Source organism: Cygnus olor, chromosome 1 (genome assembly GCF_009769625.2).
Source record: "Cygnus olor isolate bCygOlo1 chromosome 1, bCygOlo1.pri.v2, whole genome shotgun sequence".
Lineage (NCBI taxonomy): Eukaryota > Metazoa > Chordata > Aves > Anseriformes > Anatidae > Cygnus > Cygnus olor.
In genome coordinates, this window is record NC_049169.1 from 76446988 (window position 1) to 76471974 (window position 24987).

General features: G+C 42.1%; 1 protein-coding gene across 2 annotated transcripts in view; it reads left to right on the forward strand.

Annotated features, from left to right (window-relative positions):
• LMNTD1 (lamin tail domain containing 1) overlaps positions 1-24987 on the forward strand; it is a 153964-nt gene that overhangs the window by 83280 nt on the left and 45697 nt on the right. Inside the window, exons 2-5 of one of the 2 annotated variants that reach the window (XM_040545179.1) lie at positions 1117-1235; positions 3288-3435; positions 20263-20375; positions 24013-24218. In XM_040545179.1, the coding sequence (XP_040401113.1) occupies positions 24095-24218 (124 nt within the window). In that variant the 5' untranslated portion in view covers positions 1117-1235; positions 3288-3435; positions 20263-20375; positions 24013-24094. The remainder of the gene's footprint in view (positions 1-1116; positions 1236-3287; positions 3436-20262; positions 20376-24012; positions 24219-24987) is intronic. The other variant, XM_040545178.1, reaches the window with a different exon arrangement.

Consider the following 24987-nt stretch of genomic DNA (forward strand, 5'->3'; position numbering starts at 1 on the left):
ATTAATCTGCATGCTCCACAGTAAATCTGATACAGAAAATCCAGATCTGCAAAGGACAAATACCAGTCCTGGTATGAAGGCTTAAAATACGTTTTGTGAGTTTTATCTAGCAGAATTTAGAAATGTGTTTTTGGAAAGATTTAGGTAGTTTTCAACTCAGATGGCTAACTTCCGAGCACATTTTCTGATTACTGAGAAATAATACCTAAATTGAGAGACATAACGCCCCCTCCCCCATATAGTTTGAAAAAATGAAGGAGACATTTCTGAACATTTTGTGCCTAGCACATCATAAGCATATTTTTATATACCAGGTTGTGAAGAAGAAGTGAAATAAAACATCTGCATTTAATAAGAATTTGGGTCTGTTTCGGTTCTTTGGCAACTATAATTTGAATATAGCTCCCAGGTATTCCCACTCCTTTTCCAATAATATCTTCTTGAGATAAGTTTCCCACTGCAAGAATTCTATTTTATTAAGTTCTGTGAAGGTGGAGGCCTGGCTCTTCAGTAGCACTGATATAAAGCCTTGTTATGGAAGGCCATAGCCAGCAGCACCTCTGAAGATGGTATTAGAGAGCCAGTTTCAGTTTGCTCATTTTTTCACGTTCTCCATTTGGCGGAGGGATAGCAGAGCATTTCATTTTTCTGCAGGAAGAACATTTATGGAAAGATTTCTGTTTCTGATTGCATTTGTCATAGGCTCAGTTCTGTTCTGGCTATAGTCAGTGTCAGGTTCCTTACAGCAGCTTGCCGAAGTGCTCTCCAGGGCAGTCATGGACATGGCAGGACCAGCATCCCACCCAGCTTCTGCCAGTGCCTCCCAGAGTACCTGTGCAAGCATGGCTGGTGGCATGCTCATCCCTCAGGCATCGTGGGTGTGCGTGATGCCCCAGTTAGAGCTGACACTGCGTGTTGCCACACAGCCTGGGAGATGGGCATCGTGCCCAGGAGAATGGCTCTCATGTTGTCCTTCCTCTATTACACAGATGTCCCTACCAACACAAACTGTGTTCTCCTCCAGTTGGATAAACCCATGAATGCTGTTCTTAGCATCACATATATGCTCAGGTCCTGTTCACATCAGCTGGACCTTATTTTCATCTCATTGTGTAGGTGCAGGCAGTCTGTCAGCCCAGCGATTAGGTGGCTTGAGCTGCTCATCACAGTCTTGAACCAGGTCCATAACAGCATAAACGTGGCCTAAGGTCTGTCCTGATCCTGCTGTCAATGAGGTGACTATAATGTTTTATATGTGATATAGGTGTGTAAAACCAAAGTTATATTTTATGGAGAAGAAGCTGAAGTGGCTGTTATTGAAGCAGAGCTGAGAAGCAGTGAACAAGCTTTGGACTTCACAGTTATATAGGGTAAGGGACTACAGCTGAGATTGTCATAACATCTGCCTCTGTTTGGGAAGAGAAGGGCCCAAGGAACAGAGCAGCAGAACAACATACCATTGTCCTGGAAGTTATCTGTAGTGGGTAGGGGATCATCCGAAAAAGATTTGACACAACAAGGTCAGAATTGGTGTAATACCTGAGAACAAGATCACATCATTGGTCATTTACACAAAAACTGGTTAAGTAGTCTTGAAGTCATGAGAACTGGCAGTGTATTTTTACCAGAGATGAGTTGAATTGACGTGACTTCTGTAGGCCAAGTTAGGAAGCTGGGGTGGTAGAAGTGGCAGATTTTGGAAGGACATGGTGCTTCAGGCTAAAAGCAAATTTCTTCCGGATCCTTTTCCAGAAATGAAGACTGAACCCAAAGCTCTGAGCAGTTTGTTGAGGACTGATACACGTTTTGCAGTTTTCAACAGAGTGGGCAGCAAAAACTTCTGTGTTGAGTGGGTAGGTGGCATTCTTGTTTGTGTTGCAGACTGCATTGTTGTCAGAGTACATATATTCAAATTATGGGTAGGGTGCTTTTGGCTAGAGTTGTGAGAAGGATGCTTTGCAGGCTTGTTTGGCATAATCAATTGAAATTATTAAAAATGAGCTGCACAGCTAAGCCTTTTTCCACTGTTTGGGATTTCTATATCGCTTGCTTGTTTGAGGTGTGTGTAAAAATAGGAGATGCTGAGCTGTTGTAAGAAGGCCTCTTTTTGAAGTGGCTATGTGGGTTTTAATAGTAGACGAAACTGGTTTATAGTCATGGTCCTGAGCCCTGAAACTTCTCCTGACTTGCCATGGCAGTAGTTTGAATTTGAATCGTACCTCCTTCTTCATGCGGGGTCCCAGCTCACATCTGAGTGCTCAGAACCTTGCTTAAAAGAGGACAAAATTTAGCCCTGGTAACAAACCCAGGATTATACAAGTCTGTCTCAGACCTGGAATTTCTGTGTCTTAGATCATAACCGTAACCCCCCTGGAAAATCCATTTAACTTTAAAAGCAATTATGGTGATGCTACCTTAAATTGCATATGTTATGAAGCAAATGGCAGGAAGTGAGGCAAAGTTTGTGCATTTGGCACTGCAGTGCTGAAGAAGCAGACAATTATTTAGCAGAACAGCACCCATAGAGGTCTTATCCACTCTTTGTGCCTGGTAAAATTGGTGGGTAAGAGGTTTTTCTGGAAAACTTCTAAGTTTCTGGAATGCCTAAGGCAGCCGGTGAATGTCTCATGGCTCAGCACTAAAATTCTGTTGTGGACTCCCAGATGTTGTCCCTAACTTGCCAATACAAATCTCCATGTGTGTCACTGGTGCATTAGTCTTAAAGTTAAAAAATAATGCTAAAGTTTTTGTAGGATTGAATCTTATTGGTAACTAATCTCTTAAAAATAATTGTGTGGTCTTTGAGTAAGCAATGACCTCTGAAAAGTATTCAAAGTCCTTTTAAAATGTCCTTAGAAATGAAATGAAATATGAAAGGTAAATCTGTGGTAAAAACCTAAGACATCAGGAATCATGGGAGCAAGCAAAAAGCCTCCTTTTATTCTTTTTTTTTGAGGCATATCTGTGTTTTTTACATATTAGCATGCCTCAGGCAGGACTAAATGTTTCATGTAACGTGATGGCCCTGGAAAATGTGCTGCAGTTTTGGGATAATTCTTGCCAGGGAGTTGTTAATCTGTAAGGAACCTGTGTATCCGTAAGTAAAGGAACCATTTCTCCAAGCCACAGAATGCTGAAATGTTCTGTATTACTGCAAGGACCACTTAGTGCAAAGCCTGTTCTGCTCCAGCAAAATGAACAGGATTTCTGTTATTCCAAGGTATTAGTAAGACTGAAGAAACCGCTGTATGTGAGGAACTGACTTTCTTGTTTTGCTGGTCTTGCAGGTTTTTTGCTTGTTTGGAAGTTCTGTGCTGCCATCTATGAACTTTCTGTTACTGATGCTGGAGCCCAGAGCAGGTCACTTCCCTCCCCTGACTCTCCCTGAACAAGAAGAATATTATAGCCCTCTGCAGGAGTGCCTCAACAGCTCAGGTCATCTTATTGCAGCAAAATAGGTGTATTTTTAGTTACAGTTTCATATAACATAATACTTTTGAATAGGGGGAACACTTAAGTGAGTGATTGTATTAGAGCAGTTGTAATTCTGGTCAAGATGAACAACTGGAAAAAATGAAAGACTGTGTTTGGGGGGGAGGGGGGGTAGGGGTGTTAACCTGTGGCAAATGCACTTTTGTTGTTGTTGTTCCTTAACACCAATGTGTTTGCCTTGTAGATCAAGGCTTCACTTAACAAAAGTGTTTTTCCGGCAAGACGAATATTGTCAGTCAACCGTTTCCATGTGCTTATAACTTTGGCCTGGGGGTGAAATATCAGATCATTTCCTTAAGAGGTGACAAAGAAAGTCTGGCTGGGATCAAACACCAAGATAAGGTTCTTGGTGGGAGGCCATAGGGAGTGATAACCTTGTGTGGAATTCACGAATGAACCTTTATGAGACTGACGTATGTTGGCATGATAGAGCATGTTGGCATCATTTTGTGACTTACTCGTGGACACAATGTCCTTTATGTCTTTCTGCACCAAATGCGCTGCATAGCCACTGAGACTACAACATTGTTTCAGCGATGCAGTTAGTTCCCTGCTATCCTGTGTTGTTTTTTTTAAAGCAAAATGATCATTTTCTCATATAGTCTAAAAGGAGTCCTCTTAAAAGTTTTAACTCCAGTCAGTTGCTCTAGCTAGCTTTTATTCTTATTCGGGTTTCAGTATATGTATTTTTTTGCATAACAGGATGACAGACAGCAAAAGCATCCTGTGTGTATTTCAAGCGGGTATCTACTTGATGGAGTGGTGCTGTCATAGGTCAGAGTGAAGTGGCTGAAATGTCACTATAGAGCTCTGCAATGAGCGTCAAAGGGTAATGTCTGATTTCCATAGGCTCTGCTCGCCTGAAGTCCTTCCTTTGTCTGGTAACAGAGCTGTATTCTGATTGCTGCATGTCAGTTATACATACCTCCCCATTTCCTCCACTCCTTATGTTTCAGCCCACCTAGAAGCTTTCTATTAATGTATCAAATTGTCATTGGGCTCACTTTGTTGCTTTGCAATTGCTAGCCTGTCCATTTGCTTAATTGGTCCATTTCCCATTTGTTAGTTTTTCAGTCTGTGAATCATCATTTGAATAATTTTTAGCTAACTATTAATTTAACACCATTTATAACGTGATTACATTGTCTACACTCATTTTTTCATGATTGGAAAGAGAAAGGTTTTTTTATTACGATGCATATCAGATTTTCCAGTTAATTGGTGGTTTGAAAATGGGTGGAAAGTGATGGCTTCGTCCAGTAATTACAAAGCTGAGGAGTCCAGGATTATTTTGGCTGGTTGAACATGGGCAGTCAGTTCACGAGCCAGTTTCTGCTTCTGTGCTTGGCTGAAGAAGGCCACAGGGAAAGAGGAGTGGTCAAGAAGCTGTGTGATCTTACCGAGTTTGTTGGGCCTTGGTGGATTGCCAGCGGCTTTAACCCTGCCACTGTGCCTATTAGGACAATAGCATAATTAACGTTACCGCTAATTTTGTGCCTTCAGAAATGCTAGTAATACTCATCCTACACATCGGTTCAGGTTCAACATCCGTCATGTATTAAAGTGGAGCCTGTATGAGAAGTTGACCCCAAAGAGATTGCTGAACCTCACTGACTCTTCTGTGCCAATCCATCACTTCAAGGTTTATACAGTGGCCCTCCTTGTAACAGCCTGTGATTTATGAGAAACTTGGGAGTAAATAAAAGTGAACTGCTAGAAACATTCTGATGGAAGAGGCAGAGTAAGATGAACTTTATGAGGGATAATTAAAGCTACCAGGAGCTCCAGGGCTGTCCAGAGAGGCAGAGAAGATTCTCTGGATTGGCTCAGTAACATCTGGAATTGGCTGAGCTCACTTTTGTGAGGGCAGGGCTTGAGCTCACAGGGGACTGGATTTGGATTTCTGCCCACCTGGGACTGGGACTGGGAAGGTCTGGGCTATTGATTCAGGTGTTTTTTTGGTTTTGTAGCCACCAGAGCCAAATTTTGCAAAAGCATTCAAGTTCTCAGTCAGGGCAAGATTCCCAGAAACAGTCAGCTCTTCTGTGGGATAAGCAGCCAGGTTCTGAATGCTGGGCATACAGGGTGCTGGGCTCTTCCTCAGGCTTGGGGGGAGTTTGGGGAGAGCTGTCCTGAAGTATCGCTCTTGGCTACAGTGGAAAAGACTGCTTTAAAAGAAGAGAGGGGCCTAAAGGTACCTCAGTGCTAACGTCAGGCAGGGTGGCAGTCTGACCATGACCCAGGTATCTTGTGAGCCCAGCTTGCTTCTGGCAACTGTAAATCATCCACAAAAAAATGCTTTTCAGTAAAGACTGGTCTGTGCCTGTGTTTCTGACACGATAGACAGAATCTAGGCTTACTCATTCTTTGCTAAATTATTAAAAAAGAAAACTCGCAGGTTTAGCCAAACATAGAATTATTATTCTGGCAAGTAATAAAATTGCAGGGCTGTGAACCATCTAAATAATCCCCCAGCTGGCCATGGAAAGATCATAACCACAAACAAAACCAACTCCCAAGTCAGAGTAACCCTACGAGCTCACTGCCGTTCCTGAATAGTTGCTAATCACAGATGTGTGTTAGTCCTCTTTGAAAACACATTGGGAAGCCAAAGATTTCAAAGTCCCAGTAGTGTGGAGATAATTTTATTTACACTTTCTCTGCATTGGGTGCTGAATGGCTCATTCACCACTATTAAATTTAAACAGGATGATATTGCACCCCAGGCAAGAAGGGAACAGAGCCAGATGAGCACTGACTGGGAGGAGATGCATGTCCCTGCTGAGCCCAGCACCACCCAGATTGAATTTTGGGAGGTTCCTTAACCTTTGCTCTCCAGGTCATTGTGCTGCCAGTGTTTAAAGTCTTTTTACCTAAACAATGCTGGTAGGTTGTGGAGCATACCATTACGCTTGGTTACCTCCAGCGCTGGGAGGGCCCCTTGCTTCAAGTGCTTCCCCCTCCACCTTCTCCCATTAAACTGAGTGGGCCTGATCAGTCCAACATGCAAACAATGATGTCAGTATTGTAAAAGAAGTGAAAAGCTCAGTGGGAATCTGGGAGACAGGCCCCCAAATTAAGAGTCTTTTGGCTAAATACAAGCATTAAGAGAGACTTATAGAGATCAAAATAAAGTTGCGTGCCAATGTGGCATTTGATGTCAAAGATAAAAGGGGAACTTATTTCAGAAGCAAGATTGTTTTAGCAAGAGAATGAAATCTTAGTATCTGTGTTGGAATGCATAAAAACACATGTTTCCGATATTGTTTTCTCATATGCTAAATGAACAGGACATCTGGTTATGTTTTTAAAAATTACATTAAATGACACTAAATCAGTGCTTTACAAAGCAAAAGGTAGTAAACCAAGAACATCTAATAAGGTAACGATGAAATATTTGGCAAGACTTCACAGCAGTAGAAACTCATACAACCAAAAGGAGCTGAAATATCTTATTGTGATATATAGGAAGCCTTAACTTCTCATTTATCTGTGCTATTTCTTACTACACTTCACAGTAATATGTTGTGTTCCCATTGGTGTAGATTTCTATATATTAGTGCCAAAACTCCAGATGTTTTCTAGGTAAATCTCTGGAGACTATATTATTGTGTTTCATTTCTCCTTATTTACAATTCACTCATCTTGAACTCCAGTCGCTGGTAATAAAAATCCATAAAGTCTGCAGCTGCGCCAAGTGGACACTATGGTCCTGTTTTTTCAAGTCAGGAATGGGTTGATCCAAGCCCTCATCAGAATCCAAACCACTAGACTTTTCAAAAAGTTCATCTATTCTCTTTTTATTTTTTTAACCCTTTGTGCTCTGGCAAATAGAGAGACAATTGCTTTGTCTTCTTCTTTTTCCCCATTTCCTCTCATGAAATGTCCAACCCTCTTCACCACAGCAGCATTGCCACAATTGCTGCCCTCAGGACTGTCCTTTGACCAAACCTTTCTTTGGAACTGGCTCCCGCCTGTCGCTTTCCACTCCGTCCCCACTCAGTCATTTCATAAACCGCACTGGAAGAGATTCCTCTGGAGCAGAAGCAAAAGCAATGCAGAGCACATTCTTGCCTCATCACTGAGCCACTTTGCACTTCTTAACCTATCCAGAAGCCCTCCTTTTTTTGCTTGCGGGTACTGCACAGTGTTCCAGCCAGACACGTATAAACCTCCACTTCTTCTAGGATGTTGTTCAAGGCCTTTATTAATGAATTAAAATATAATAAAGCCTGGTGTCTCACCCCTTTCTCAGCTTGCTGTCTGTATAGATTAGGTTCCCTGGTACCTCAGAAAAATTCTGATGCCCAATTTGCACTGGAGTCGGTCTGTGGTTACTGGGGAATTTGGGTCTTTATGTGCTGACAAAAACCCTGCGTAATGACATACAAATAATTAGTCAGCCGCTTCACTGCAGTGGGTCTTCAGCCCATTTTTAAGAGCTGAAAAGTTTCATTTCAGAGTTGCTGTAATCACTAGTACATTTTATAATCCATCACAGATGTGTTTGATTAATGGACATCAAACAGATTTTTATATGAACGCAACCACCCACAATATGTATAGAAACATAAATCACAGCATAATCTGATCATGTTTTCTTAGTGGTTCTGGGCTTGACTGGGCCTCTGGGGGAAAGCAGCACTGCTCAGAGGAGACCTGCTCAGATCCTCGTAAGCGCTGCTCTGCTACCACTTCTCTTTGGATAGAAGGGTGAATGGAAGTTAGTCATTGCAGTTCGGAAGAGGTGATGTATTTCTCCCTGCATGCCCGGGTAAAGTTGACTGGCTGTGAGTCCAGATTCTTCCCTCACCTGTATTTTCTGTGCTGACACTCAGGGACTGTTCAGTGCTTGAGATCTAGAGCTGCAATGCAGTTGATGGATAACTCCAGCTCCCTGCAAGACTTCAGGGAATTCCTTCTTGCTCTAGTAAGCAGCTAGATTAGTAAGTGCTGGCCTACTAAATTTTTGAAAAATTATTTTATTTTTCTTGGATTTCTTGTTTACTGGGCAGTGAAATACACTTAGGCAAAGAAGTTAACATCCTTTTTTGCATTGTGCTATTGCTTGTGAATTACTTACTTGTGAAGAAATGCTAGTTACTTATACAGTATGAAGTTTATAATTGTTGCTCCATGTAGGTCTGTATCAGTAGGTTTGATGGTGTTGGTTGGCATCTTACATATCTGAAGAGCTGAATATTTATTGTGAGTAAATCATCCAAAACTAAGCAAGTTAAAATGGGCCAAATCCAAAGAAAAGCATTTAACAATTTGCAGGTGCCAAACTCAAGCTATGCAAACTTCATTACAAGGAAAGTTATTATTAACACTAGTTTAGTTTCAAATGGACAAAGAAGTACAGAAAGATAAATTGATTTTCTTAAGGCACTGCCGTTCAGTAGCAGTACTAGCAGTTGCTCTTCAGTCCTATATCCTAGCTAGTGGCGTTAAAGCCTTAGATGCAATGTCTCCTAAACTTCAGAGAAAACCACCTCCTAATGCCATGCCTCAAGCTCAGCTCTAGAAATATTTAATGAGCAAAATTTTATTTCAAGTTGCATTGAAATAATTAACAAAGCGAGCATCAAAGCACAGTTATCTTCCCAAGCTAGCAGTATTATGCAAACCCTAAATCTCTAGCAAACCGGAGAAAGTATCATGCTGATCAATCATTTTCAATGGGGAGAAATTAATACAAGACAGGCATTAAGAACCAACAGTGATGGCCGCTGCTTAATTTTATTTTCTTCTCATTTGGAAGCAAGTGCAGTGTCTGTAGGCTGTGGCTTTGTTTGCTAACGCTAAGACTTCAGCCTGGATGGAAACCACATGGATCACAGATTCATCCTCTGAAAGCCCATGGATCCTCTGTCATGGAGTCCTTTGAGTACACTACATAAAGATCACTGTTCTGGTTAATTCCCATTTTACTCCGTCCATTTTTCAACTTGTTCAAGCTCTACATGTTCACTGCTAAGGACCAGTTTAAGAAGGAAAGACGTTTTGAATTCTTTTGTGACCCTGTTCAATGTGAAGCTGGGTACACGTGGTACTCAACATTTATGGAGTGTCTGTCCTTAAAATGTCAATATTTACCAAGCAATTCTGTGTGTTGGCATCTCAGATATCATAAATAGCCCTCTGAAGTCAACTAAAAGACTTGAAGGCTTCCAGTAATTTCCGTGTATTTTTGATTGTGCCATTATTTTCCTGCAGTGGGAAAGGAAAAGAAAAAAAAGGTGGTATCTAAAAAGCTATGCGTATCTTTTTGCAAATGCAGTGATCTCACAGTAATGTGTTTTTTCCAGTGCAATGCTGTCTCAGACATTTGTTTGCAGCCAAAGAAGAAAAACTGTGATATATTCCCAAATTTCAATAGCCAGTTACCTACTCCCTCTGCCCTCCCTGATGTCTGTCCCTGAAGAATGCAGTTTGAGAGTTGTTCTTAAAACATTTTTAAAAATGAAAAGAATGACAGTCAATGAGGGAATGGGAAAAGCAATACATTTCACCCATTATAATTCTCAACAGTGCTTGAATTTTTAGTATGAAATACTTATAATAAATTGTATAAGATCAGTCTTGTAACAACATTTCAAGGCAGGGAAAGATCTGAAGTAATTTCAAAGACAGATTTGAAGATCCTTGCCTGGACATAAAAAGATGATAACTCGGGAAGTCATTTCAAAAAGAGACAAAGGGGGCTAAATTTTATTGAATAAGTTAGTGTTAAATTATTAATTCATTTCTGAGTCAGCTTTGAACTACTTATTAGCAATTAATTGATACAGATATTTCATCAAATGTGCTAGTAATTTTAACAAATACTTCTGAACACTTTTTTTCACTTGGTGCTAAGTGATGGACATGTGAGAATGTATGCTCAGCCTTAGTTCTTGTCACTGTAGTGTACGGTGCCCTTCAGAGAGGGGAGAGAGGCACTGACACACTGGGTAAGGAACAAAGCCTGAGAAGCAGTTCCTGTGCTGGTTCCTGGAGAGGACTAATAATGACCTCTTTCAGCACACAAGAAATTGCGTCTTCTTATGTATTTTTGGTTGAGACCATCTCCCAGAGAAAATTCCTGCCCAAGGGTTCTGGCTGTGCAGGCATCTGAGAAAAGATAGTTCTCGGGGTCTGTACTTAGAATTAAGTGGAAAGAGATTGCTATAAATATTAAACAGAAAGGGATTGCTATAACAGGGGGAGTCATTTTCCCTGTACTGGATGGGGAGAAACAACCTGGCAGAACAGAGGAGGACACTAGCTCTCTGCAGCACACCTGTCCCATCCCTCCTGGCTACAGAAAGCGGGGAGGGCCTGTGGAGCTAGTGCAAGGAGATGTGTCCATCAGGGAAAAGAGTTGAGGAGCAGTAAATTTTTGCAGCCTGATCTTCTAGGCTGGAAATCTTCTGCAGGGACCCTCACTGTCCTCCGTCGCAGCTGCTCCTCAGCACAAGAGCCTGTTGTGGGATTTTCCAGTGTTTGCGTGGCCCCCATCTGGTCTCGCTCAGGTCAGCGCTCAGTGGAGGAGGCTTTAGGCCACCCATGAAAACTTCTGGAAATCCCATTCTTTCTGTAATACACATTTGAGCTTGTTCCAGTTCCAGGAGAGCAGGAACTTCGCTTATTACTTTTTGGAGGCTCTTTGAAGATAAAGAATGTACTTATTCTGATCCTTTCCACATGCTCCTTTTACTTTCATCACCTAATTTAAAATCTGATTAATCTTTGAAGAAAAACATTTTCCTGTTCTATCAACTTCTCAATCTAACCTTTCTTTCCTTTCAGCTCAGTGGTTTCCACAGGGTTAATAATAAAATTTACACATGCACCAAGTGAAAAATATATCTGTAAGTCAAGTAAAAATGCCTATACATGTAATTATTTTCTGTTTAATAGAAGGCCAGTTGAAATTATCCTTTGCCACCCATCAAAATGCACCAGAGTGGTTGCTGAAACATGCATGCCCTTGTGCACATGCACACACACTCACCAGAGACATAGAAGCATTCCTTTGAAAACTGCCTATGAGCTTGAAAACTGCATGGAGCTTGCATTTAGATAATACTTCCATAGGTTGTTAGGTTTATAGGAATGCACAAAACATTACTATCCTTCTACAGATGCAGGTATGTGGACACAGGGACACGAGAGTCCTTCAGGAACTGATGTGCCTCTGAATCACGAGCATAGACTTCCAGAGGAGTTTAGGATCCTGTGAACCTAAATTACTCCTGAAATAAGCTTCTTGTTTTGGTGAATATTGCATCGTGAATATTACCGAAGTGGCTTAGTTCAAATTGTGAAGCTAGCCTTTTGGCAGGCATGGGAACCTTTGCCTACCTCATTTTGCGTTAATACTGAGAACATCGTTTGCACCTGGAAAGAGGAACAAACCACATAGTGCTTGAAACACATGGAACTGCAAATACCCACAAGACTTCCTCATGCAGCTTCATTTCATGCACATGTATTTCTCTTCATCTCCCCTCTAGTGACTGAACTGAAACCTCTTTGAAAGCTTTTGCAGCCTTTGATGGCTACATAAGCATGATATTCCAGTGGTACAGATCTGTACCCTGCCTGATTGAACCCGAAAGGACTGATAAACGTTTTCTCAGTACAAGCTATCAGAAGTAATTCAAGCTACAGAATAGAAGCAGAGATGATTCGAAGTTTATTGAATGAGGACTGTGAGTCAGGACATGTGTTTTTATTCCTATAGGAGCCACCCTTGAGGAAGCTGCATGAGTCTCTGTGCCTAAGTTGCCTCTCTGCCTTTGTTAGCTTCATGTGTCAGAATGAGAAAAACATCTGAGCACCACCGAGTCTCATTGTGGATTTCAAAGCTGCCTAGTACAATCTCAGTAGGGCTTCTAGGAATAAATGCAACACATAATGATAATGGCTGTCTTCAGAGGAATAATGCTCTAAAAGTTTCTCATCTTTTAAAACATGCTTGCTGCAGTGTAACCAAACACAGCACGAGGATGTTATCACTGTAATAGCTTTCTACAACACCATAATCTGAATTTTTATTCCATCAGAGAAATAGCTAATAAAATATAAAAAACAACGTCACACAGAAGAATTTATTTTAGGAGAGGGCAGCCCATTTAAATCTTCACACATCCAAGAAAACTGTTGTGGGAGTCAGGCAGGGACGGGAGGTAGGGATGTACTTGGAGAATGCTGGGCATCTCGTTCTGTTCTGGAAAGGAGGAGTTCTTGTCGTGTGGTTATACCTACTGGAGGAGTTCCTGCTGGTCTTGGGAGAAAGTGAATGTTTCTGAAGGTTGGTTTGGGAGTTCCAGTTAACAGTTTTGGTCAAGATAATATTTCTTCACTTGTTGGTTTCCAAAGGAAAATAAATAAATAAATAGTAATCTTACTTGGCACTTGAGCCATTTCTTGTCTGTCTCCAGTGACATAACTCAGAATCATGACACAATCAGTAACTTTCCCATCGTATGTGTGTATATATATACATATATATGTGACTGCTTTATATAATGGCCTTTATTTGCAAATCACCTTTTAACAATATTTTTAAATTGCTTTTTTTGTTCTGAAAAGTAACTGCTCTGTCCTTCCTGAGATGTGTGCTTAGCCACGAGGCAATTTGTGCTGATGCTGTGGCAGGAAACTGGAACAGTATCAGCTGTCACAGCTTCAGTCCCAGCTCTCGGCCAGTCTGCAAAGCGCGGGTCCTAAGGCCATTCTTGCCTGGCCATGGCCATGGTATGCTCATAGCCGTGGAACAACACAAAGTTCTGCCACTGTGGCAAAATGGTGCATGAAAATGGTTTGGATCATGAAGTAAGCACCACTCCAAGATGCCCAGCCCATTTTTACCCCTTGTTCATGAGAATTAGTGCTGCAGTGAGGGATTCTGCTCGAGGGAGTCAGAAATGGTGCATAGACGAGGTTTTAAAGTTTGGAGGCACATCTTGCTACTGTGATGAAGGCCCCTTCTTTGCCCTCTGAGTTTTAAGTATTGCCTTCACGCTGTGGAATACTCAAAAACAGAAAACCAAATTTTCACTCAAAGATATTTTGAGTGAATATCTTCTACTCAGATATGTGCATGTGATCTATTTTTCTTGCCAACCCAAATCTTGAAAACAGTGCTTTCACAACCTGAAAAGGGTGTTTCCAGTCTGTCTTTGAGCTTTATAGGTTTGAGACCTAAAGCTCTTGTTTGAATTTTCGAATGCCTGTGAATGGCTGAAAACAAAAGGCAGGCAGTGCATGGTGATACTAAGCCACCTATATAAAACACAAGTTAAAAAAAAGACTGCGAGGAGCAGAAAATACACATGGAAGCAGGTGTACCCCTGGGCAGTGTTGTTAATGATCCTACTGGTACATTAGTTATCGTCTCCCTCAGCACAGTATGCTGCGTGCAGCCGGGAGCTGGCTCTTTGTGCCGCCTGAAATAGAACTGGTGGAGAAACCAGCTGAATCTTGCAGTCTTCTTCTCCCAGGAGGTGTCTGCAGAACTGCAGGTCCCCAGTAACAACCTTCATGTGGTGTGTTTGCAGTCACTGTCTGATCATGATTCGGAGCAGGTCTGCCTTGCATTAGCCGCGCTGACTGCGCTTTGCCTAAGCATCTGTCAGGCTGCTTTTTGCATACAGCGGGCTCAGGTAGTGCTAATGGAGTAGTCATAGCAACACCGTGCTCAGCAGAACCTGCACATCCACCCGAAAAAGCTGGATATGGGCCAGGACTGCCTGACAAACACGCTTTTCAAGCTGCCACCACTTCCACCTGTACACTGAATCCTGAAGGTACTCCAGCAGCACTTCCCCAGTGAGAGACTTCAGGGAAAATTGGACTTAGGGAAAGATAGCAGCAATGCCATATGTTTGTTCAGCCTCAAAAGCTTTTCCCCACACAGGTCTAGCCGGTCCCTTTCCTTTGTGCTTAAATCCTGAGTTTAGCAACACGTCTGAGTCTACAGCACTTCACAGGTCCAAACAGAGGTAGTCTGGAAACAGGACAAGGCACGCCTGGAATGTTGGGATGCTGCAGCTTCTCTCTGACATACCAGCAACAGTGGCAAGCTTTAAACATAGGCATTTTGTGAACCAAATTCTGCTGCAGGAGCCTAAAACTTCACCAGCCGTCAGCCACCCAGCTCCCCCGGGTGGGCACCCTGCGTCCTGAGGCAGAGCACGGTGCCCCCCATACCTGGGCACGGCACCTCCAGCAAGACAAGGCAAGGCATCACTGCTGGCTGTTAGCTGGGTTTTACACTATCTCATAATGATGAGACTTCAAAGTGACATACCGCTTCTGTTCTCCTGCTGGCAGGTTTTGTCTGTTTTGTCTGTTTTGTCTTCTCAGTTTCTAATAGCACCTTTAAAGGCAGTCCCACTCTTGTTGCCGAGATTTAATTAACTGGACAAGAATAACCCTTTTCCCCCAGTGCTTCATATCTCAGGAAAAGATACCAAAGTTTATACTTCTAAAAACTTGCTCTTCCAAATAGGTTTTTACTTGTTGTAAGACCACATATGCCCTCTGCTGTCCCTTCAAACTCTCTGAAGCAAAGACGTTATCAGAATATTATTACTGATATTATTATTAGTATTAGTATTAGTATTACTGATATTAATTTAATAATTATAGGAAAGTTTAAAAAAAAAGAAGAAATATTCTGAACCTAAGTAGTAGTCTTTTTTTTTTTTTTTTTTTTTTTTTTTTAGAAATCAGCCTGAACCAAATCTCAACTTTGTATTTATACCTTGATTTCTGGATATTAGAGAATGTCAACAAGCTCATTGATGAACTGTGATGTTTAATAGCTCAATTGGAATGAAGGTATCAGACTCTGCTTTTCTTTGCAAATGGTTCCCAGAAGGGCATGCACAGGATGATGCACACAGGTGCAGTACTGCTGTCACACCTCCCTTCAAACTGGCAGCCCCACCAAGCTCTACCTTAGCCCTAGTACAGGAATCATCAAAAGATTCATTTTTTTTTTAATGCAACTCGAGCTACTGCAAAATTACAATTATATTTCAAGAAACAAAGGATCCTTGCTGAGGATTTAAAGTCCCGCTTGTCAGGGAGTACAGAGCCCTGTTTGTAGCCAATGAAAGAACCTCACAGACACTCTGAAGTTTATATCAAGCTTATCTTCCAAATACAAAGGCCTAAATCTTTGCATTTGCCAAAGCATGCATAGCACAGATCCTTTTCAGACCCCCTGGGTTTGCAGACAGGTGTTGGGTCTTCTTGCACAGGGCTGGCAGCACGGCTGCCTGCCCTGGGAAAGATATTACATTGCAGGAGGGGTTTCAGGTAGCTCCACCTGTAAGCATGCAAGTGGGGTTTGGGGGCTTGTACTGGGTGCAGAAGAGTACAAGTAAATCTCTTGGGAAAGCTTGGCAGAAGGAATGCTTTTCAGATTTTGAGTTTTCGTGCTTCCTAAGCGTGTTGTCTGACGTGCTCCACATTTCTGGAGAGTCATCTGGAATAAGATCATATATGCAAAAGTATATACCTTTAAAGCTAGGTCTATAACAAAAACCTAGATAAATCTCCAAATATAAAGGACCATACATATTTTCAGAAAGCAAACTGCTTGCTTTTTTTTACATGCTGAATTTCCTCAATGTTTCAGACAGGGCTATTCCTAAGAAACTATTTCTTGATAGCAAGCAAGCCTTTAACAATCCTGGATAAATTTTATATAGTGTTTAATTTACTTGAGTAACACATAATGGAAACAACGTCGTGACTAGAACGCACTTTTTCAAATTAATTCCTCTCTTCTGACAACATACACTTTTCTTGACCATGATAAGTTTCTGAGTGCTATTCAAATTGCTCCCTGCTGTTTGTGCAAATTAGACACGCAGTATTAATTTTTTAATGACAGCTAAGCAACTATCTGACACCCTCATTTTAAATTATAGCCTAATCCAGATCTCACTGGCTCCTAATAACTCTCATTTTGGATGGCACCTCTGAAGAGTGTGTGTCCCCATGTGAATGTTATGCGGCAGTGGCCAGCTGAGGTGCTGGAGTGAATCTCTCTCCATCAGCCATGGGCAACACGGTGGGCTTTTTCTAACAAAACCTAATTATGACAACTGACAGAGATGACTAAATATGTCAATAATTTTCTGTGGAGGGGTACTAGTTTGGCGCTGGACAGCACAAAAATGGGTTGATAAGATGGTGTTTAAACTACTGTGTTTATTTATATGGAGCAAATTGCACCCCCCTACCCAAAATCTTGCACACACCCATTTGTTAATTGCTGTGCCTGTCTAGCTTGCTAGTGTGTGATTGTGTGACCACATGCAGTGCCTTCATACAGATTATTTCTACTTATACTCTAATTAAAATGCCTCCTAAGACACTGTTCTCAGTGCCTATACTGGAAAATGCTCAGCCAAAATTGTCCATGAGGGTGCAATTACCCATGAGCAGAGTGCCAAAACCTGGAATATTTTTGACTAAGAGGTCAATTAGTGTGACTGGGAGGCAAAGAATGCAGTCAGCCATAAGACGGTCAGAGGGAGCAACCAACTGAATTGAACAGTCAGCTGATTAGGAAACAACTCCTGAGAGCAAGATGAATTTTCACCCTGGAAGTGATGAATGTAGATCCACCTGAAGTGCTCAGGCGAACTGAACGTTCAATCAGCATTCGATTAACCTGAGCTGCCCCTAGGTGAAGGCATATACATAAGATTTAAATATATATGCAATAGTCTTATCATGTATGAGTCTCCCAAAAGCTGTGCTCTATATAATAAAATATTAGCAAAATTAGTAAATAATGGTAATAACTCATAAATTCAAAATAAAAATGAAATAGCTGTGTATTCAAGCAAAATATTTGTGTATCAAACAGATGACTCCTCTACCTCAACTTGCAAACACAGATTACATGTGTTTCAAATCTAAATACCAGAGTATTTTATTTTATCTAATAATAAGTCTTAGCATAAAATAAGACTAGACTCTCAGGTTAATTAAAGTTCACTAGAAATGAGCTGTCTGATATCAAACCTATGCCTTTGTAATTAACATTTAGGAGGCAGGGTTAATTATTATTGTCCCCTTTGTTAGTCTGCCATGTAGAACTAAGAAATCAAAAGCTCTGAGTTTGATTCCGAGGTTGCCTCTTGTTAATGCGGCAATCACCCTGATCCATGACTGGTGCTGTGAACTCCCCAGTGCAGGTGTGGAGGAGAAGGGGAAAGGTATGTGGGCTTTAGGATTTCCCTACTCCCCCAGCCCAGCCATTGGTGCCACACCAGCCCCAGAGTCTGGGGACAGTTCTTGCACGGGTGGTGGCACTGGAGTGATGGGACAGCCAAAGGTCCTGATCTCTCTGTGGAGGGAGGAGTGGTTGGCTTGACATCCTCAGCAGCTTTTTGTGTGAGTGGCATGGCTCGGGGGGGCTGCAGTATTGCCAACCCTTCGGCTAAGCTGTAGTAGGGGCTTGGGCTAATGTAGATATCTCTTGCTATTTCCATTCTGGCATTCAGCTGCAGTCAGGGGATGGAGACAGCAGGTTCCCTACCTTCCCCTTCATTCAGACTGAAAAGGTTAACTCTTGTACTGCTAGAATAAATGCTGTGAAGAGAAGCCTGCAACAACAATATCTCACCTTTCCTGAGAATGGTAAGGAGGGTTCTCTCTGGATACCCTAGGTGTTTTGACTGGTGAGTGTGAAAACCAGGGTGATCCTCACTGTAATAACCCATCACCTGCCATTTTCTTTGACCACTCAAGGCTTGGTGGCAGGAGCTGGGCACCCAGATTTCCAGCTCTGCCATTACTTTCCCGAAATGCACAGCAGCCACATGGATGGGGCAGCGCATGCTCTTTTAAATGAATTCCTACACTTCCTCCCTACGGCACTTTTAACCCCAAATAGAAGTGTATATCAAAATAGAAATGTATATCAGCAGTAAAACAAGCAAGTAAGCAGCGCAAGCAGAAGGCTGGCAGGCAGTGGGGCAGGCGGGCTGGAAGTACCTCCAGGGCCCCACAGCAGAGCCGGCCGTCAGCAAGACTTGCTCGTCTGAACGTGAGCAGCCAGTCAACCCTGGCCCCAAGCCGCTCTGCCAGCAGGGAGAGGAGCTTGGCCGGCAGCGGCGGCAGCAGCAGCTCAGGCAGGCCTTTGCAGACATGCTGTCATTATTTTGTGGAAGGAACGTCAGGAAAAGCTCTGGGGAAGGAAAAACTGTAGACGTGCTCAGGTTTGGCTCTCCTAAAGGCTACCTCAGTTAGCTTTGCTTGGTTTGTCTCTGTGATTCAGAAACGTATGAACAATAGTCTAGATTTATTTTTAAATGAGGTCATAAATGGCATCACTCCAATCAGAGTAAAGGCAAAGCTTTCTTTACATTAGCGAGATAAATCGTCTTTCCTTGAAGTGGAAATCGTGACTCCTAAGTTTATTTCTTGACCCTGTTTATATGTTAAGAACGATGTGTTTGGCATTTGGGATGTGTCTTTTAAGGCAGAATAACTAGTTCTGTTTATAAGCGTATTGTGGCACTGTTGGGTTTTATGTTAAAAAATTTCCTTTGTTAGCTTCTTGACCATGACCAAAGTTATATTATTTTAGCATTGAGTTGGTTGTTCTCTTTTCAAAATATTTACATTGTAAAGCTCATGCTACCAAGTTTAGTGTAGTGTAGCAGTCACAAGTTCACTTCTCCTATACACTGATTGGGCAGTGATCGGACCACATAGATGTCAGCAGACCTACTCATTTATTGTGGAGGAGGATGAGATCTCCAGGGGCTGTTACAAACAAGTCTGATTTAAGATTTGTTTTCCAGATATGTTTAAACCGCCATGTACTGTGTGTACATAATTAATATGGAGTCTTTTAATCTTTGAAACCATAGTTTATGTTACTGATTTCACAAATTATTTGGGATGCTACTGTGATAAAATTCTGAAGGTGTTTCTCTTGGTAAAAGAAAAATAGTGACACTGGAAATGTGATGCTCAGCACTGGGGCAGTGACCTGTCCTACTTGAGCTAAGAAGTAGCTCAATTCACTTGCAGAGTACAAGAATATTACCTTTATACAGAAACTAAAGAAGGTCAAGATGGTCAATGAGCAAATTGTTCCGTTGTGTGTATGACATAGTTTACCTGACTCATGCTGTCCTGTGATGAGCATCTCCCGACAGAGTGGTGTAACTCTTGAGTATGAGGAGACACTGCTTCTCTCAGCTTTTTCCTGGCTGAGAGCTGTGAGGTTAGTTTGGTTTGGTCAAATATGGGATTTTACTGTTTTGTCCTTAAAGTACACGCTATTGTATGGTTATTTTAGGAACTTCCTTTGTGTATGTAGGTACAAGAGAACTTCCACTCCCTCCACATCAAGTGATACACTGAAACATTAGCTCTGTTTATCTTTCCTGCACTGTGATTAACTATAGTGACTATTGATTATAAATGATCTCACCATTACTTAAATGACATATAAAGGTACATGCTTACCTGAGAAACTAATGACAAATGGCTGACTTTTAAGATTTAATGAATGGAGGACCGCTTCTGAAAGAGTACAGTTCATAGAGCCACCTTCCTATCTCACTCATAAATTCAGTGCTATATGTAGCCAAACTTGAAAAACATTTGATCAGTGATCAAAATATGAATGAACTTTTCATTTTTTCAGATCTGAAGTCTGTGTTAGGATAAATGATGTGACACAATCACAAGCTTCAAATCCTTTCTCCCCCTGATTTCCTGTGATTGCTTTCTTAGGAAGCACGAGATCCTCTTGCCAAGAAGAAAGCACAGAAGGAGGCTCAGGAGGATTATGTCTTCCTGGAAAGTGAAATTGAGTTACCCAGAAATGTGCCTGGAGGAGAAAACAGGTGAGAGAGCTAACTGAAAAAAATCAGTGGCTGTTTTACCTTTTTTCCTGATTTGCTGCACATCTGTTTTAAAACTGTTTGAATATGCAGATGTCAGGCCCAGATTTTTTGAGCTTTAAAGTAGGCAAAGAAAGGTCTGCCACCACTCCTCACAGCTAATTAGTCCTCTACCTCAGGAAAAAGAATATCCAGTTTGTAAAGGCTCTTTTTAAAGAAGATGACGGAGTATTGCATTGCCACGTTGGTCAAAAAGCCACTGAAAAGCCACAGAAGACACACTTTTGCCTCCCAAGTTCCTACCAGTTCTCCCTTTCTGGAGAGACCTGTTGTTACTACGCCATCTAACCTCACAGAGCACAGCTTGGTGTTCACATGCTGCTGAATCTTTTGTTCATGCTTATTTCAGAAGTACCCATGAGCCTACATGGTAGAGCTTGCAGTGGATCCCCATTTTTCTCAGGCTTTGAGAAAAGGCCCAAACCAGCCCTTTTTAGCTTCTTTGTTTTCTTCCAAGCCAGCTTCTGGTCCTGTGCATGCTGAATTACCAGAAATCCTGTGTTTGGGAGGCACAGAGACTCACCCAAGGCAAAGCGGCCTATATAGGCTTGCTAATGCACGCTCATCCCATCTCTGACCTTTTCCTGGCTCAAATAGACTCTGTAGAGCGGGAACCTTCAGCTGGCACTGCTGAAGTTTATACCCAGCCTCCTAACCCTGGTCCACGTCACTTTATTTTGTTCCCTGAACGTTTAATGTTAAAGAGAACTGCTTTCTTTTATTAGAGCAAAGCAAGACAGGCCACAAGCACCTGCTGGAAGGGCTGTGCCTGGAAAAGGTAGAGGAAAAGCAGTGGTGAGAGAAATCACTGAAATTACCACACCAATTTGCTTTCTGCTTTCTGTATCCACTTAACAAGAACTGTTTGCACTCCAGTTCCAGCTAACAGTCAGTAGCAGAACTGGAGCAGGCATGAGTTTCACTGGTGTGGCACTCTTCTTGCTGCTCCCTGTAGTTTGAAACTGCACGTGCTTGAGATCTGCACACTAGAGTGGAGGGGAGGGGGTTCGCTAACCAGCTGTGGTGCCAAACTCCACAAAATTAAAGGTCATATTTCGGTCATTGCCAAAAGGAAGAGATTACTTGAAGGAAAATGTAGGAACTGCACATAGACTGGTAAACATATCCTGTCTGTACTCTTTTGGTTAGAAAGGCTAGAGGAGCAAGGAACAAGTTTTCAAATCAAGCTTGCTTCACTGATTCGATCTCCCTCTCACAAATGGCATTTTTTACACTGACATAACTTGCTGATTTCAGGCAGCAATGCCTGGCCTGCTGAATCTTGCTAAGAACTCACTTTTTCACAAACAGATTATATATGTAGGTATCTGTATATGCACACTGATAATTTCATAAAATACATAGCATAACATAACATAAAACAGAACATATTATAAATATAAAATTTATATAGTATATAAAGCTTATTCTTTTATGTCTGCTGGAACCATTGACTAGCAGATAAACTTAAGAGCTCCCCTGACATTTTGATCAACACAGGCTTATCCTCTGTTTTTCTGACTGGTAACTGCAGAGTATTGCGTGCAAAACAAATTCAAGTGGTTTTGATTGTGATGCGTCATCCATAGTACAACTGCTGTCATTAGCTGTCTCCTCTAATGCAGGGAGACTGCAGTCCACTCCTCTGTTCAATCGCAACACAGAGTACAGGCATTGAGCTTTGTACTCTAAGCAACAGCAGGGTGGGGTGGACATTTTATCATCCTCTTATTCTATCCAGGACAAAGAGCACAACAAATTTGCCTGTATTTTAGATTTTATGATATATTTTTATGTCTAATGCTCGTGGATAGCATCCATTGCAAAATGAAGGTTTATTAGACTCAGAGATTGCCAGTCTCTGTGCATGTTTTCTATGAGCTGGCACTTACAAGAGCCTTGATCTGTGTACAGCTGTGCTCTCACACCTGTGTAAATCCACGAGTCATCTCACTGAAATTATTGCAGTTGCTCTAGACTTGTGCCACCATAGATGGAAGAAGGAAGTAGTTAAGTTCATTTTGAAATTCTTCAATGTACAGCAAACTCTCTGCCCTACCAGCCCTCACAGACAGAGGCATATGTACGTAAATGCAGGTGGAGTTCATAAAATAAACGGCCTGACCAAGCATATCCGCCCAGATAAAAGCCAGATGCTTGGGAAGGAAACCCTTTTCCTGCCAATGTGGCCTGAAAGACGGCTTGTGTATGGTCAGCCTCAGCTGTGTTGCCATGACCAAAAATAGTGTTTTGGGGAGTATTTACAGGGATGCATACACACACACACTTTTTTTTCCTGGGAAGTTTACAACAGATGCTGCTAAGCTTTGAATTTTCTAATTAAAAAAGTCCCACATGTGTCAATGTCATACGAACTGTGACGTTTTTCCTGGTATCCTGTTTCATAGTTGAAGCTTCTGGGGAAGCCCTGAGAGTGTCAGTTGCTGTGTGTGCAGAGGCTGCCTCTGCATTTACAGGCATGCAATTGAAAATATGAAATTAGGCCTCAGAGAAGAGTAACTTTTGCTTGGGTAGCATACTGTCCTCACAAGACATGCAGTTCACACCCTTCTTAGGCTCTTGGAAAAGTCCCCACATCCTGTCCCACAAACCTGGACTAGATCAGGGACAACACCACACTTCAACTCCTCCCTTCCCTGAACTGCTCTCACTGTCTTGACTGCAGCAGCATCTCTCAGTGCCACAGTAAGGAGTTCTGCCATATCCTCTGAATTACATAATGAGCCACATAATTATTTAACTCAAAGGGAAGCACAAAGAATTTCAACTGAAGGACTTAATATGGGGAACTCAGCAATTCCTGTTATATTGTGACGGAAGATGTTTACAAACTGTGTGGCCCTGTGGCCTAACTGTGCTGGCAACTTATCAGGAGCTTCTGAAACCAGTCTGGTCATCCTTCTAAAGGAACAGCACACACAGGCAGCACATTGGAAAAAAAAAAAAAGTGCAGACAAATCCAAATCCTTCTGTTTGTGCTCCCAGCAGGATGGACATAAGCCAAATTTGATCCAAAACCTTCGGAGCTGTGGTTATGATAAGTAAATTTATTGGTTAGGACATGGTGCTGTGCTGACTTGGCAAGGTGGCTTCCAGGTGGGAACTGGCTTAGGTTCATCTGGCCCAAGGAGCAGGCACTACATGCTCAGCTCTTGTCTGCTCCTGCCCATGGTGACATACAGGAGAGAATCAGAGTTATAGATTTCAGCCAAAAGCTGCCACAGCCTGGCAGCTTTGCTAGCCTAAAGGTATGTAAAGATCTCATCACTGATAGGGATTTGCTCGGGTGGCAGGATGTGACAAAACTCAACATGCAAACACATTAGACAGCATAAGCCTATTGCTCAGAGCTGAAGATAGCTTTGTTGGCTCTGTCGTGATGTAGTACTGCTCAGCCAGGACTGTATCTAATTTAAAATGAGGAATAGGTTGGGAGGTTATCGCTCTGGCAATTATATGACTTGTCCCCATATAAGAGAATGCTGTCATTTATGTATTTATTTAACAGACTAAGAAGTCAATATATACTTGAAAGATTACTAAAGATTTTTTCTTACAGAACTGAGACAACAGCTTTCCAACTGTCTTCTGATGTATCAGTTGCAAGCTCAATCACTCCATGCTCCACAGTAGATGTGTCAATGTATTCTTCAGACATGTCCTTTGGGGACTTGTCTCATTCTGCCTCTGTCACAGGGACCACAGAGTCATCCAGTTCAGCACAATCTTATGGCCTAGCCTACACTTTGCAAAGCAGAATCATAGGTAAGCATCCTAAGGTTTGTCTGCCATGTACAGTTGAAGAGAGTCCATTATATGCACACAGTATGAAAATATAACCCTTTAGCTTGAGAGGAGGCTTCGATGATGCTTCAGTTTATGGAAGAGGGCAGCCAACATCCTACTTCATATCCCACCCTCTAGCTGGGACTGATCATATCTCCAAATATGCAAGTGGGAGCTGGGCACTCAGGCGGTAGAAAGTATTCCAGTTTTATCTGAGCTTGTGTTTCACAATGTTTATGGCTACAATAAGGACCCCACATTTAAAAAGAACCTTATGTTTTCACCTTATATTGCAGTAGACTTAGCTTTCCTCTGCAGAAAAAACTGTAACTGTGCTCCAAGCAGTGTGTTGATGCTTAGAGGAGGTTTTTGGAAAGATGTGTGTACATGTTCTTGGAGCAGTGCTTGGCCCAGAATAAGCTACTGAACAGTGAGCATCCAGCTCTTCCCTGTTACAGGGATTGTGATTGTTTCCAAATCACAACCGGGGCTGAGAGCAGCCCTGATGCCAGCAGAGGTTCTGTGCCCTCTGCCTCCCTCTCCATGTCATTTTCCCCCCAGCACTGCCGTGTGGGACAGAGGGCAGCTAAGTGACACAGGCTGTCTTGCAGCAAGGTGCTGTTGATGGGGCAAAGGCCCTGGCTTTGCATCTGGCCGCAGACTCTTTTGGCTCTCATAGAAAGTCATGGCAAGTCAGAGAAGAAACTGTGCAGCTGGGTGGGAATATGTGTGAGTGCTGCTCTGTGCA